The sequence below is a fragment of the Salmo trutta genome, chromosome 33 (assembly GCF_901001165.1).
Source record: "Salmo trutta chromosome 33, fSalTru1.1, whole genome shotgun sequence".
Taxonomy (NCBI): Eukaryota; Metazoa; Chordata; class Actinopteri; order Salmoniformes; family Salmonidae; genus Salmo; species Salmo trutta.
This window is the reverse complement of record NC_042989.1, coordinates 3,975,446-3,990,756: the sequence shown is the minus strand read 5'-3', so window position 1 is coordinate 3,990,756 and position 15,311 is coordinate 3,975,446. Positions and strand designations below refer to the sequence as shown.

At 40.1% G+C, this 15,311-nt stretch overlaps 1 protein-coding gene across 1 annotated transcript; it reads right to left on the bottom strand.

Moving 5' to 3' along the window:
• Positions 1-884: 884 nt before the first annotated feature.
• On the bottom strand, positions 885-14,626 carry akap12a (A kinase (PRKA) anchor protein 12a). The gene is made up of 4 exons (XM_029729503.1): positions 14,279-14,626; positions 8,209-8,308; positions 1,851-7,960; positions 885-1,741 (listed from the first exon to the last, which is right to left on the bottom strand). The coding sequence occupies exon 3, from the start codon at positions 7,275-7,277 to the stop codon at positions 1,893-1,895; it is 5,385 nt and encodes a 1,794-aa protein (XP_029585363.1). The 5' UTR covers positions 7,278-7,960; positions 8,209-8,308; positions 14,279-14,626; the 3' UTR covers positions 885-1,741; positions 1,851-1,892.
• Positions 14,627-15,311: the final 685 nt, after the last annotated feature.

The following is a 15,311-nucleotide window of genomic DNA, read 5'->3' as shown; positions in this document are numbered from 1 at the left end:
TATATTCTGAGTGTACAAAACATTAGGAACACCTTCTTAATATTGAGTTGTACCCCCTTTTGCCCTCAGAACAGCCTCAATTCGTCAGGGCATGGACTCTACAAGGTGTCAAGTGTTCCACAGGGATGCTGGCCCATGTTGACTCCAATGCTTCCCACAGTTGTTTCAAGTTGGCTGGATGTCCTTTGGGTGGTGGAGCATTCTTGATACACATGGGAAACTGTTGAGTGTGAAAAACCCAGCAGCGTTGCAGTTCTTGACACGCATTTAAACCGGTGCACCTGGCACCTACTACTATACCCTGTTCAAAGGCACTTAAAGCTGCGTTATGTAACTTTTTTCACTACCTGACCATATTCATATAGAAATGTGTGTTATAGATCTGTCATTGAAAGAAAGTCAAAGAAGTGGTAGATCTGTTACATGTGCACTATTTCTCTGCTTCCCATTCTTAAGTTCTGTTTTTGCGTCTTTTACTTTCAGTTTTGTACACCAGCTTCAAACAGCTGAAAATACAATATGTTTGGTTATGGAAAATATATTTTAGATGGTACAATGATTCTCTACACTATACTTGCTTGTTTTGTCATGTAAACTTAAATTAAGAGAACTATTAGAATTTTGGCAACCAGGAAGTGGCAGAGTGATTTCTGCATAGCATCTTTAAATATTTTGTCTTGCCCATTCTCCCTCTGAATGGCACACATACACAATCCATGTCTCAATTGTCTCAAGGCTTAAAAATCCTTCTTTAACCTGCCCAGTCCCACCCCCCCACCCTGCCCATCTATACTGAATTTGAAGTGGATTTAACAAATGACATCAATAAGGGGTCATAGCTTTCACCTGGATTCACTTTGTCAGTCTATGTCATGTTCTTAATGTTTTGTATACTCCGTGTATATTCACAGGCAAAAATGAATAAACAAATATAGTTCTGTTGATAAGTTTGTCTGTGACCGATACACCACGTAACTCGTGATAAAATACACATTTTGTATTAGTATTTTGGTCTGTGTCAACTAACCATTGCAGTGCATAGTTTGAAAACTTGGCAATTCAACTATAATTCTGAGATAATGAAGATGGATGGCAATATTCATAGGAATGATGATAAATGTGATACAAATTCTAGTCACTACACATGCCTAGAGCAAATGTTCTATTACTGGTATGTGCTGAGTCGAGCAAACATTTAGTGTCTGACAGAAGACAGTGATAACACAGTAACATCGCGAACAAATCTATATACCTGTATATCTAATCACAGTTTGTCTTTGCATTGTTTTGGTGAGCAGTGTGGTACATATGTCCTGTGTTGAATGTAAGTGTATTATATGTTGATACATGGAAGGCTTCTGTTCAATCCACAAATGACATTATCGCTAAAGAAAACTAAACTCAGATAAATATACTCTGTGTAATAGAAGGACAAACAGGACAAACATCTTCTAAAATGTTAACATAAATATTATATAATATACATTATTTTACCTCCAAGTTCTGATAAGATGACATGGTGCCTTTGAAAAGGACAACAAATTGTATTTAAAGAAGTAGAAGTAATTACACATACAGTTAAACTGTGATATAATAACATTGAAACTAACATTAATGTATTCAACGATCTGAAGAATGTCTCCATTAGCTCCGTTGTGGTGGGTCATCCTTCATGTGTGGACTTCTATCTTCTCTTTCAGGTTGTTCTTTGGTAGTCCAGCACTCCTTTAGCTCGTTAAACCTAAGAGAAGAAAGTTCAGGAGGCAAGTTCAGGAGACATTATATTTGTGTACTTCTTCAAGTACTTAAATACATAGTAGAATAACAAGAAATGTAAAGGACTGACTTACCAGTTCATGATACGTCAGTTTGGTGGAATGGCTGCAGTCTTATTAGGTATCACCTCCGGACAGAAAGCTTTGAGGCTCAAGTGCAATATCAAATATCTCTTCACTGTCCTGCAGCGTCTTCTCTACTCCTCTATCTGTTTTTTTGCTTAGAACTTCCAAGACATGGGATTTTACTGTGCCAATATCGTCCTCAGCATCCAGCCACAGTTCTAGGTCATTCTCTTCCTCTATGTGTGGGTTAGACCCTACTGCATTGGTCATTACCTGTTCTGTTTCAGGGTTTAGGGTGTACAGCACTGTTACAGGTGGGGTATGCAGTGGCACATGAGGTGTAGTGTCACTGGTTTGCTCAATTTGACTGACTTCACAAAGTTGAGCACTTTCCATTGATTCTGTTAGAACGCAGTCAGTATTCACTGAACTCTTTGCAATAGTACTTGCACTTTCTATTGATTCTGTTAGAGGGCTGTCAGTATTCACTGCAACTTCTGCAGTAGTACTTGGAGGTGGCCAAATAGCAAGTGGTGATGACTCTAATCCCGCAGACACAACTCCAGCATCTCTGGGTTTAATGTGGAGATGAATATGGACATGGGGTTCTATAGATAGTCTCTTTTCAAACGACTCCACTGATTCCTTTGCTGATTCTACTACCATTCCCACTAGTTCCTTCTTATGCCCGCTAGTAGAGTCTGAAACATCAATGGCTTGATCTACTTCAGAATAAATAATGAATTCAGCCTCTGTTCCAAAAACGTCTTGCACATCTGCCTGTGAACAAGAATCTGCAAATGTAGTGGGAACTGTGTCGTCAGGTATGCTGTTGAATTCAGAAGTGGGCTCTACAAATGCCTCAGGAGTTTTTCTATCCTCACATACTGTATCAACTTCGAGAGCAATCGAAGGCTCGGTTTCTTTTTCTGAAGGTTCTTGTGCATTTCCCTGAGTATTAAGATCTAAATAGTTTTCAAATAAATGAATTGTCTTTCGCACCTGTGCAGTTACATGTGGATGTCCTTGACTATCTATAACTGCGACCGCTGGTGTACTCTCTGGTGATTTCGAAACTTCTGCTTCACTCGATAATTCAACTTCAGCCTTTTCACTTGATTGTGGTACAATATTGGGGTCTTCTGATGAATTCTGCTGTACAATTTCCTGAGTTCTAATACTGCTGGCCTCTTCAAACATGTCCTCCTCAATCTCCTCATTGGCATTCTCACCCTCTCCTTCGTCCTCCATTTTGTCACAAACGTCTATGACCTCTTTAGTATCGGTTGAGGAAACCACCTCAAGTGCTGTCTCCACAATAGCTTTAGCTGAACCCTTCTCAGCATTTGCATCTGTTACTTGTACTTGGATCTCATGACCCTTGACATCAGTTAAGACAACCTCAAGAACTGTATCAACAATTGTTTCAGCTGATTCAGTCTCTACGTCCAACCCTTTTAATTGGATCTCATGATCAGTGACATTGGTTGAGTCAATTTCAAGCACTTTATCAATAATTACTTGAGCAGACTTTAACCATGCATCCGCCACTTGTACTATAATCTCGTGATCATCAGTTGATCCCACCTCAAGGGTTGTCTCAACATTTGCTTCATCTGATTCAATCTCAGTGTTCACCTGTTGCAATATAATCTTGTGATCATTTGCCCCAGATGAGCCCACTTCAAGCACTATCTCATCAATTTCTTCAGCTGACTTTAGCTCTGCATCCGTCACTTGTACTTGGATCACATGGCCATCAACAAACTGTGCTGATGGCACATTCTTCATCACAACCATGTCCTCTACCTTTAGTGTCTGAACCATAGCAGCGCATATGAGTGGTCTTAGAGCACCCAAAGGATCTTTCTTCTCTGGGGATTCTACTTCAGGTGCCACTACGGCAATCAAAGTTTTCAGAACGTCCTTTCCTTCAACCTGAGCTTCTTCTGAATTAACGGTGGTGACAAGTACTGGTCTTGCCTCTTCAAGTGGTCTTAGAGAACCCACAGGATCCCTTTTCTCTGGGGATTCTACTTCAGGTGTCACTATGGCAATCAAACATTCCAGAACGTCAGATGGTTTCGACATTGAAACGTCATGCATTGCAGCTGTGACATCTTGAACCTCACATGTGATTGTTTCTATAACTGGTGCATTCTCATTGTCTGCAGCATCCTCCACAACATCCAGGAATTCCGCATTCTCTTCTTCAAGAGTGAACTCCGTGAGAGGTTGTATGGAGATAAGTTTGTCTGTGACCGATACATCCAGACTCTCTGTATCAGGCTGTGGAGTGTCTTCTGCTACCACCTTTTCGTCAACCTGAGCTACACCTTCTTCTGAATTAATGTAGGCTACAAGTTCTGGTCTTGCCTCTTGTAACTCATTTACCAATTCTGTTTGTGGGTCTTTTTCAGTTTCTATGCACATGATTGGAATTGATTCATCTTCAGCTTTGTGTAAATCATCTGTAGTGATTCTTGCAGCATCAGACTCTTCAGTGTCCTCAGGTGCCAACTCTGTGGGTACTACCTCAATGACCTCAGATGGACACTCTACCATAGGAGTTCCTGGGCTTTTATCAACAGCATCAATTTGTTGAGACTCTTCACCTGTGCGGATTTCAACTGCATCTGATTTTTCATGAGCTATCAAAACTGTTGCTTCCTTCTCTTTTGGTGTGTGTAATATTTGTGGAGAAACTGAAATGGCTTCCAGATGTGGGTCTTTTGTATTTACCAATGAGAGAGTTTGGGTTCTGCTAATGGTATCAACAGTCTCATGCAGAAGTAACTCTGTATCCTTTAACTCGTATTCTAGTGGGACAGGTGTTGTGCTGCCTGATGTTTTGGGGGACTCATCTGTCAGCTGTGACACTGCTGAAACCATTTCTGTTGTTTCTTCATCTAGAGGTTCTGGGGCAGTGACTGCTTCAGATGTCAACTCTATTAGGTCCTCGGCTATGGTATCGTCTTGATTGGCTTCTTCAGGAGTAGACACTTGTGTGGCAATGGTCTCCTCTATTAAGCCTTCTTCAGGTATATCACTGAGTTGCTGATGTTTACTTATGAATTCCGTAAGGTCCTCAAAGTCTTCCATTGCAGTGGGGGATGTTGATGGGGCCAACTGTTCCACAGTATATTTGGCTTGAGCCTTCTCTGCTTCAGTGGGCAGGGTGTCTTTGGGTATGGCCGATTCGGTGAACGTACTAGAGATGTCTGGCTGGGTTTCTTCTTCTGTTATGTGTAATGGAGTTTCTATAACAGCCTCAGTTGATATGTTGTGTTTCTCTCCTAGCTCTTCTGCATCAAACTCTGACATGGGGACCACTGCTGGCGTTTCAGAGTCCTCATCATCCGATCCAACACCCTTATCTGCCTCGTCAGAAGATATTGGTTCCTGCTTTTCTCCATGCTTTCCCTTTTTGCGTCCAGGGATGAGTTTCTTTAGAGAAAAAGAAGACTTCTCTTTGGTGATTTCGATGCCAGATTGCATCTGCTCTGGTGAGCTAACTTTGACGGCCTCCTCGGTTTTTGCCTTTGTTTTTGAGGTGATCAGCTTTTTAAGGTATTTCCATGTAGACCCCCCTTCACTCCCCGAGGGACTTCCAACTTGCTCAGGGTAAGAGGTAAAATGTTCATAACCTCTCTCCTGAGAACTGTCCAATGGCGACTCTGCAGTGTTTCCTGGTTCACTTAGTATTTTACCTTCATTCATGGGTGCTTCCTCCTCTGAGTCCGATGTTTTTCTGCCCCTCCTCTTTGCAGATCCACATAGGAGAGCCTCCCAAGAAACAGATATATCAACCTTCTTTTTGGGCTCTTCTGTGATATGTTCTAGTACCTGCTCCCCTTCACTTTGCTTTGGCTCCTCATGTAAGCCTACAAGTGCTGACTCATCCTCACTCTCAGAGGATCTTTTGGGATGTCTTTTGGGCGTCATTCGTTTTTTGAAGGAAGTCCAGGTACCATCCTTCTTCCTTTCACTGTCAGAGGTTACATCATCTGATTCGTGGCTCAACCTAGCCTGAGCAGACACGTTTACCTGCTCTGCTGCTAATTCTTGTGGCAGAGAGGCAGTACTTTCTCCTTTCTGGTACTCCACTGAATCTGTGGATGACAGTAGATCCTCAGCTACATGCTCACCAGATCCAGTCAACTTGTCTGGTTTACAACCTCTCCGCTTCCTAGTAAGCTTCTTCAAACCAGCTCCAGACAAGAGCTTCCTGAGTGGACTTCCTTGATTTTTAGCTTTCTCTTCTGAGCTAAGAAGTTCAGCTTCATTTGAGATAACTGTGTGGAATCCCCAAGAAGAAGACTGCTTGTCAATCATATCCTGGACTGGACTTCCTTGGCTTTTAGCTTTCTCTTGAGAGTTTAGAAGTTTAGCCTCATTTGAGGTAACTGTCAGTAATACCACAGGAGCTGGTTCCTCTTCAGTAACATCCTCTGTGACGGTGACAAATCCCCAAGAATGAGACTGCTCTTCAAGACTTTCCTGTGTTTTAACTTTGTTTTGAGAGCTAAGATGTTTGGCTTCATTTGTTTCAGCTTTATTTGTTATAATGGTTACGAAACTCCAAGAAGGACACTGGTCTTCAAGAAAATCCTGGACTGAACTTCCTGAACTAAGAAGTTCAGCTTCATTTGAGATAATTGTTTGTAATATATTAGTAGCTGTCTGCTCTTCAAGAACATCCTCTCTGTTTCCACTAGTTTTAGAGACATTACTCTTAATGAGTTCGGTGAGTTCGGGGACATTGGATGTCTCAGCCATTAGGGAATCTGTTACTCCCGCTAACATTGTGGCTGCAATTTCAAATTGAAGTTCTTTCTCATTTTGTTCCCCCTCAACACCTGGACTGATCTCCTCTTTTGTTGGTTCTTGCTCAAGTCCAGCTTCCTCTTGTGTGTTTACGTCCTCCTGTTTTTCAATGCTTTGCAGTTCCTGTTCCTTCTCAATGGTCTCATATTTGGGCGTTTCCTCTTCTATAAGCTTTTTCTTTTTCTTTAAACTGGCAAAGATTCCAGTAGTGAAAAACTTCTTAATCGGGGATATAATTTCTTCTTCAACATCCAGAATGGTTGATGCTGGTGCCTCTGTCTCTTCGGTTGGGAAGACTTCCTCCTCTACTTTCTCCTTGACTTTGTCCTTAGGTTTCCCATTGACTTCTTCCTTTGGTTCCTCTTTGGGTTCATCCTTGGGTTCTGTCTTGGGTTCTACTGTAGGTTCTTCCTTGACTTCATCCTTAGGTTCCACCTTGTATTCTTTTGTGGGTTCTTGCTTGACCTGCTTGTGTATTTTTCCTGTCAGGAAAAAACGTTTCAATGGAGACATTTGGTCAACTACCGGAACCAGTGGGGCTGGTGCCTCTGCCTCTCTCTCTACCTTTGCCACTTCTTCAGGTGTGACTTCCTCCTTAGGTTCTATCATTTCTGTGGTATGTTCCTTGGTAGTTTTATTGAGAAGATTTCACAAATGTGAGGTCTGTCATCATATGGCAAGAGGTACAATCATCAGCAGGTTCCTCTGTTGTGTCATCAACAACCTCATTCGGTGCATCGTCGATATGCGCTTCTAGTGTATCATCTACAAGCTCTTTTTGTGTATCATCAGTAGGCTCATCTGGTATATCATCAGCAGGCTCTTTTAGTATTTCGTCAACAAGTTTTTCTAGTGTATCATCTACAAGTTCTTTTAGTGTATCGCCAACAGACTCTTTTGGTGTATCACCAACAATGTATTTTATTGTATCATCAGTCAGATCTGCTCGGTATTCTCCTCAGCATTATCTATAGTGGTCTCTTCTGTGTCCTTCATATCCTCAGGAGTTCTTGCTTCACCCTCTACTTTCTTAGGGCTCACTTCTTCTTGTGTTGTGTCAGTCTTTTTTCAATGTGAATTTTAAACCAATTGAACGGAATAATTTTTTTAAACGTTCATTGACTTCATTTAATTTAACTTCTGTTTCAGTCTCATTTGTTGATGCCTCATCATCTGCATCTGGTGATTCCTTCCCATCAAGTTTTCCAGAGGTGGTATCTTCTTTGTGAGAGTCTCTATCGTCTCCGGAATGTCCTTATTCTGAGAAATTATAACTGAATTTATCTCACCAACTGCAATGAAAAAACAAATATGCATTACCCAAAACTGTTAAATTGCCTGATTCATACAAATAACCTATAATTATAAACTACAAATAAACTCTTTACAACCACATATATAGCTTAATGTGAAGTGTTCACCATGATCGTAACATTGTAAGAACTTGAGGAAACAACTGAACTCTTTTTCAAAGAAGCCAGAAGTAAATCCTTTCTCATTCACACACAAATTAACTCTCGTCCACACTGTGATGACTCACCGTCTGCAACGACCCTGTCTTCACACAGGCCGTTGACCTCCTCAGTCTTGCCTGCTGCTTTTTCACTCAGCCCGGAGATCTGTCCATTCTTTTGGAGTAACTAAAACAGAGAAGGGAACATTTTGAGATGTGTATATATATGTATGTATGTATGTATGTATGTATGTATGTATGTATGTATGTATGTATGTATGTATGTATGTATGTATGTATGTATGTATGTATGTATGTATGTATGTATGTATGTATGTATATATGTATGTATGTATGTATGTATGTGTATATATATACACATACATACAACATAACTTAACCTCTGGGGTGGGGGGGTACTAAACTAGCATATGGAATTATTGTAAAATAACATGGATCATTTAGCTATTTGATTTTTAATTTTAGGACGTCTTTTAGGTATCTTGATGGAGAACACCATCAAGTTCGTGAGAGTAATAGCATAATAGTTTGTAGGCCAATTTTCGGAATATCTCATGATCTGACAAACACAGCTGTAGCTCGGCCACCTTCCACTGAAGATGCGGAAGGCCAACATAGGCAGATGATATCTCCAGCTTAATTTTTTATGGGAATTGTTGTATTATGTTAATTAGATTGACGCACGGATGTGCCAATAGACTCTTAAGGATTAAATACATGAAAATGCACTTTTTTTCAGAATCATATTTTCCCTTTGGGAGAAAGGGGGGACAGCTTTTAAGACTGCAATAGCAGTATTAGTGCATGAGTCATGTTATCCTGTAATGTTATTTATTGCTTTAAACTTATCAGGAACCAGGACGTCCTCTATGAAATTATGATAATTTTGCATGCAAAAAAATCTGAGAATATGCCACCTCAGACAAATAAGCTTGGAAGATTTGTAGAACTTGGGTTACTAAAAGGAATCTCAGGCACAAATGATTAACAGTAGTGTTTGGGCTGTGCTGAAATGTATTACAAGGAGACACCGATGATGCTCGTCATTCTATGACTACTAGACAACAAAGAACAATAGCGAATGGGCCTCTATCTCATCTTAAACATGTCAATGTTTCAGTCGTGGTCCAGGTAAGAATCCAACAAGTGATTAGCGTGGCTTGCGCTAGCAACTTTCTTTTATTGTTTTGTAGAATCTAAAGTGGCAAAATGTAACGTGAACAAGTTTTATCAATAAAAAAAAAAAAGCTTTCGCCTTATAACCGACGTCTCGAGTCATTACTCTGAAGATAGTTCATCTCTAATAACATTGCAAGAAACATGCTGACCAAAACACACAGCAAAGTACGTCTTCCTTCATTCGTTTCTATAATGTGGTAATGTTCAATGTTTTCTACACAGTTTTTGGACCAATATGCATGAGACAAGGTGCAAAATAAACATTGCACAATGGTTCCTCGTGTCATTACATCGCTTTTACGTTGTGACAAATTCTTGTGACTTTTAGTGACGGACTCAACAACCCACATGTACTTTCCCTGTTTTGCTGTCTGTCCTAAATGGCAACAACTAAATAGGGTGCCAATTGGGTAGCATCCATGTAGAAAGACTTGGCTCAGTTGGCTGGACCATAGCGGCTGCTGACTCATGATTCTATCCATCCCTGCTGTGGAGTGGTTCTCTAAAACAGAGCACACACACACACACACACAAACCCTCAGCAACAATCCATTGTAGTTGTTTCCTTTTAATCCCTTGAATATCTAAATTGGTAATCAAGTGGTAACATTTGGTAATAAATGATCATGAATACGCTTTTAATTCATCTATTTAATTTAATTATCTATCTATTATCTATTTATAAACAACGACAAAAAAGTAATTATTTGTCAACATTTGTAAAGCCTTTGTAAGCATCTACACATGTTAAAAGCATTTATAATGGCTTAATCTGGAAAGTTATTATGATGTGTAACCTAAGTATTTAATGAAGAATTTGAGTCCTCAGACACAGCTAACAGACTTCCTGCTCACCCACAGCTGAGCTCATCATGTCTTACAGTGCAAAGATAATCAATGCTTTATAAAGAGTGCAGACAAGGTGAAATTCCATCTCTCTCTCTCTCTCTCTCTCTCTCTCTCTCTCTAGGGTCCCACACTTAATTTAGGGCTAGATTCAATCCGTATCGCCAAAGTTCAGCGCTATAGCTCAGTTGAAATGTAAAGGTAATTACCGATTGAGCCGACTTACGCAGCGTTTACCGTGAATGCAGCCTCCGCAAACGTGGCAACATTGTCTTTAAACTTCAATCGCACTATAGCGCTGAACTTGGGCTATACGGATTGAATCAAGCCCTTAGATACATCTAAGAATGGAAGGTCACCATTCCACTAGTAACAGTTTCCACTGGTATTCTACAGTCTCCAACAACTGAAAAGTCAAACATGGACCATGATAGTGCAAATAATGAATGGACCCTCCAATGACACTGGAAGATGGTATCTCTTTAAGGTTAGTCCCATTGAGGATGACATATTATTCTCAGGGAAGATCTGGCTAAGAGGCAGCATAACAATAGCAACACACAATCAAAAGCCAAACATTGACTCGCAGAGAAGTGTCAAAAAGGACAGTGACACAATGTGTAATTGAATATGAACAGTCAGGTCCCTTACAGAGCTGTAGATGTATTGCCCTTTGACCATGCCTATAAAATATGTAGCCTAATCTCACATGATAAAATATTACAGTTTACTATAGAATACTACAGTACTTACAATAGAATTTTGTCGTAAACTGTAGTATACTTAAGCAATAAGGCACAAGGTGTGATATATGGCCAATATACCACGGCTAAGGGCTGTTCTTTTGCACGACTCAAAGCGGAGTGTCTGGATACAGCCCTTAGCCGTGGTATATTGGCCATGTACCACAAACCCCCAAAGTGCCTTATTGCTGTTATAAACTGGTTACCAACATAAATAGAGAAGTAAAAATACATGTTTTGTCATACCCTTGGTACAGTATACGGTCTGATATACCACAGCTGTCAGCTAATCAGCATTCAGGGCTCGAACCACCCAGTTTATAATATACTACACACTGTAGTATCCCTCGATCATGTGTAGTACTTACTATAGCATTTTGTAGTATACTGTAGAATGCTATAGTGAATAGGCCTTTTTACACTTTTATCTGCAAAAAAACACTAGTAGATACTACAGTAATGTTTGCAAAAACACAGCAGTTTTGTAACTTTAGTAATACTACAGTATTCATACATAAATAAACTATTGTAATTTTCATGTGGGATAAAACTGAAATATTTGCTATGAGATTGTATTGTGAGAATGATATAAACTCCAAGTTATTAGAGAGAGCCTACTAAGAAAGTAAAGGACTTAATTTGGATTTTATTTAACCTTTTATTTAACCTTTTATTTAACTAGGCAAGTCAGTTAAGAACAAATTCTTATTTACAAGAGGCCTACCAAAAGGCCTCCTGCGGGGACGGGTGCTGGGATTCAAAATAAATAAAAATATATAGGATAAAACACACATCATGACAAGAGAGACAACGCTACATAAAGAGAGACCTAAGACAACAACATAGCAAGGCAGCAACACATGACAACACAGTATGGTAGCAACACAACATGGTAGCAACACAACATGGCAGCAGAACAACATGGTACTAGCACAAAACATGGTACAAACAAGAAAGGGTCTAAACCATCTGACCCAGATGTTTTTGTTGGGGTCAAGTTTTAGGAGCTCCTTTAGCACCTCGGACCCAGTGACCGCCTGCAAGGAGAAACTTTGTAGCAGTGCAGGGGAAAAAGAGAGAGGAGCATCGGGGCTAGTCGCATTAGAAGGGGTTCCCATTTCCCATGGGAAATGTTGGACGGGCTAAGAGGCATGGCTGAGTCAAATAGGAATCCTGACTTAATGAAGTGTTGATTAAAGAGCTCAGCCATGTGCTCCTTGTCAGTAACAACCACATCATCAACATTAAGGGACAGCTGTGAGGAGGAGGGTTTATTCTCCAGGTCTTTAACCGTTTTCCAGAACTTCTTGGGGTTAGACCCACAGAGAGAGAACTGCTCCTTAAAGTAACTAACTTTGGCCTTCCGGATAGCCTGAGTGCACTTATTTCTCATTTGCCTGAACGAGAGCCAGTCAGCCTGAGTATGCGTGTGTCGAGCCTTTCGCCTAATGCAATTCTTGAGGTGGAGTAACTCGGCAAGATCACGGTCGAACCAGGGGCTGAACCTGTTTTTAATTCTTATTTTCCCTATGGGGACGTGTTTGTTAACAATACCACTGAAAATATCAAAAAAATTAATTCCAAGTCTTCGACAGAGGGGGATCAAGCTGATTCTATACAATTTTACAGAGGCCAGTTCATGAAGCAAGGCTTGCTCATTAAAGTTTTTTAGCAAGCGTCTATGACAAATCAGGACAGGTCGTTTTACTGAGCAGCCATTACGAACACAGGCTGTAAAACAGTGATCACTAAGGTCATTACAGAAAACACCAGACTGATACCTATCAGGATTATTTGTGAGGATAACATCGAGGAGAGTAGCCTTTTCTGGGTGTTTGGAGTCATATCTTGTGGGATTGGTAATACTCTGAGAAAAATTTAGGGAGTCCCTTTGCTTTGAATTGAATTTATTTTGGGTAACAGACATATACAACAAAATGTACAATGTGGACCCAGAGGATATCACTTGAAAGTATTCATTAAAACACTTGTTTCCAAAGTGGTCCTTGATGGTAAAAACAATAACACATATAATGATTAAAAGGCTAGACAAAATTAGGACTTGGTCAGGTGGTTCAAACATGTCCCAGTTTAGGTCGCCTAGCAGGACAAATTCAGACTTAGTGTAAGGGGCCAGGAGAGAGTTTAGGGCAGGTAGGCTACAGGCCGGTGCTGATGGAGGACGATAGCACCCAGCAACAACCAACAAATACCTATTTGAAAGTTGAATGCTTAAAACCAGCAAATCAAATTATTTGGGGACAGACTTGGTGGAGACAACCGAGCACTGAAGGTGATCCTTGGTAAAGCAAGTCAATAGGAATAAACTAAAGAATAGCCTATATGTATCAGGCCATAACTATGACTAAAAAGAGAACATCAAATCAAACTTTATTTGTCACATGCGCCGAATACTAGAAGTGTAAACCTACCATGAAATGCTTACTTACAAGCCCTTAACCAACAGTGCAGTTCAAGAAGAGTTAAGAAAATATTTACCAAATAAACTAAAGTAAAAAAATACAAGTAACACAATAACATAACAATAACGAGGCTATATACAGGGGGTACCGGTACCGAGTCGGTGTGCGGCGGTACAGGTTAGTTGAGGTAATTTGTACATGTAGGTAGGGGTGAAGTGACTATGCATAGATAATAAACAGCGAGTAGCAGCAGTGTACAAACACATGGGGGGTCAATGTAATATTCCGGTGGCCATTTGACATGTTTTACATCAGAGATATTGTATCATTTCCGATTGTAAAACGTCTTCTCATTTTAGTCATAGATATGGCTAATATATATCCTGGAAAGATAATGGTTGGACAATTTCCAATAGTGAAAATGTAACCCTTTTGATTTTATATCTAGCCTATTCCAGTGCCATTTAATTCATTTAAATACTTTGGAATGAAGTGGAATACTTTGTGAAGCAGTGAAAATAGATACTGTATCAAATGTATTGTTGTTAAATGGGGTCGGTATCTGGCGCTGGTGCTCACGTCAATCAACTGAATAACCAACCTTATCTCTGCAGCCCGACAAAAACAACACTTCACAGACAGTTGAGAAGCATCGTCTCTTATTGTGTGGCTTTAATTGTCCATATAAGCCTTTCACTTGAATGTCAGGAGACATACATAGGCTAATAAAAGCCTACCATTTAATAAGAAGACATAATAAGATGCATGTATAATTACTGTAACAGTGTGGTGATTGTTTATGCACTCCTCTGTCCATATTTAAAACGTTCCCTAAATGTCACTTCAGCTATTTAAGGACAACATCCCCTTGGTGATGCTGTAGATATAGAAATGTGTTTCCTGTTGGGTTAGTTGTCAATACATCAATCTACTATTTAGTTTTACCTTGGCATCAGGAGTCTCGGCATCCTGTAGGTTGTTCGCACTCTCCTCATCTGCCACTGCTTCCTCGTCGTCGCACTTGCGGCTATCCTCCCGCTGCTGCGCAGATTCAGTCGACCCCATGAACAGAACTGTAGCGGCTCCCGGTCCTGTCCGGTACTGTGTGAACAGATACCGACATCAATGGCACAGAATATCCCCCCAAAATGAAAACAGCAACAAAAGCCATAGGGTATGGGAGCAGAAAAGTAAATCATTTGCCCGCGCTACAGACGGCTATATCGGTCAGCAAATACAGGGCTATTAAAGGCCCAGTGCACAACTTTTGGGATATTTATTTTTTCTTCTGAAAGGCTTTAAATTGGTGCAGTATGGTCCTCCTGCAAACTCTTTTAGAAAAACGCCTCCCCATTACAGTATTGCCTATGGCACACCTTGCCTTGCTGCATCAAGACTTCTGAGTGCAGGGAGACTGAGAACCTGTCCTGGGATGACTATTGCAACAAGCATCTCACTATCTCAGGCACATATGGCAGAGGTGGCCAGTCACAAGCAGTCTTTTTGTAAATTACATAATAATGACCTTCATAGTAATGTAGATATTTTTTTATAATTGTATTCATTTGCTGTTTGGAAAGTGAGCTATGTGATCTTAACTTCCAAATCTCTATGAAGTTATTATGGTGGAATGTTCAACATTATTAGAAGAAGCAGTTGACCTTTTCCCCTATGGAGATGGACCTGTTGGTGACTTGTGATAACATCTTTTTGCATTCAAGAACTGTTTGAAGTATTTGTCTATTTGATTATTCTTTTCTATATTTAATAACTTTAATACACAGATATTTTACTGTCAACCTCTAATATTATACCCTGAATGAATAGAATTTATGTGTTTTAAACCATCCTAAAGATGCCAGAACGGACCACAGACAGTATATTTTAAAAGGAAGGGCATAACTTAAGTTTGCAGTCTCCCTCAATTTGATTTGCCATATTTCATAAAACATGTTGACAAAGCCATTTTTAACATACC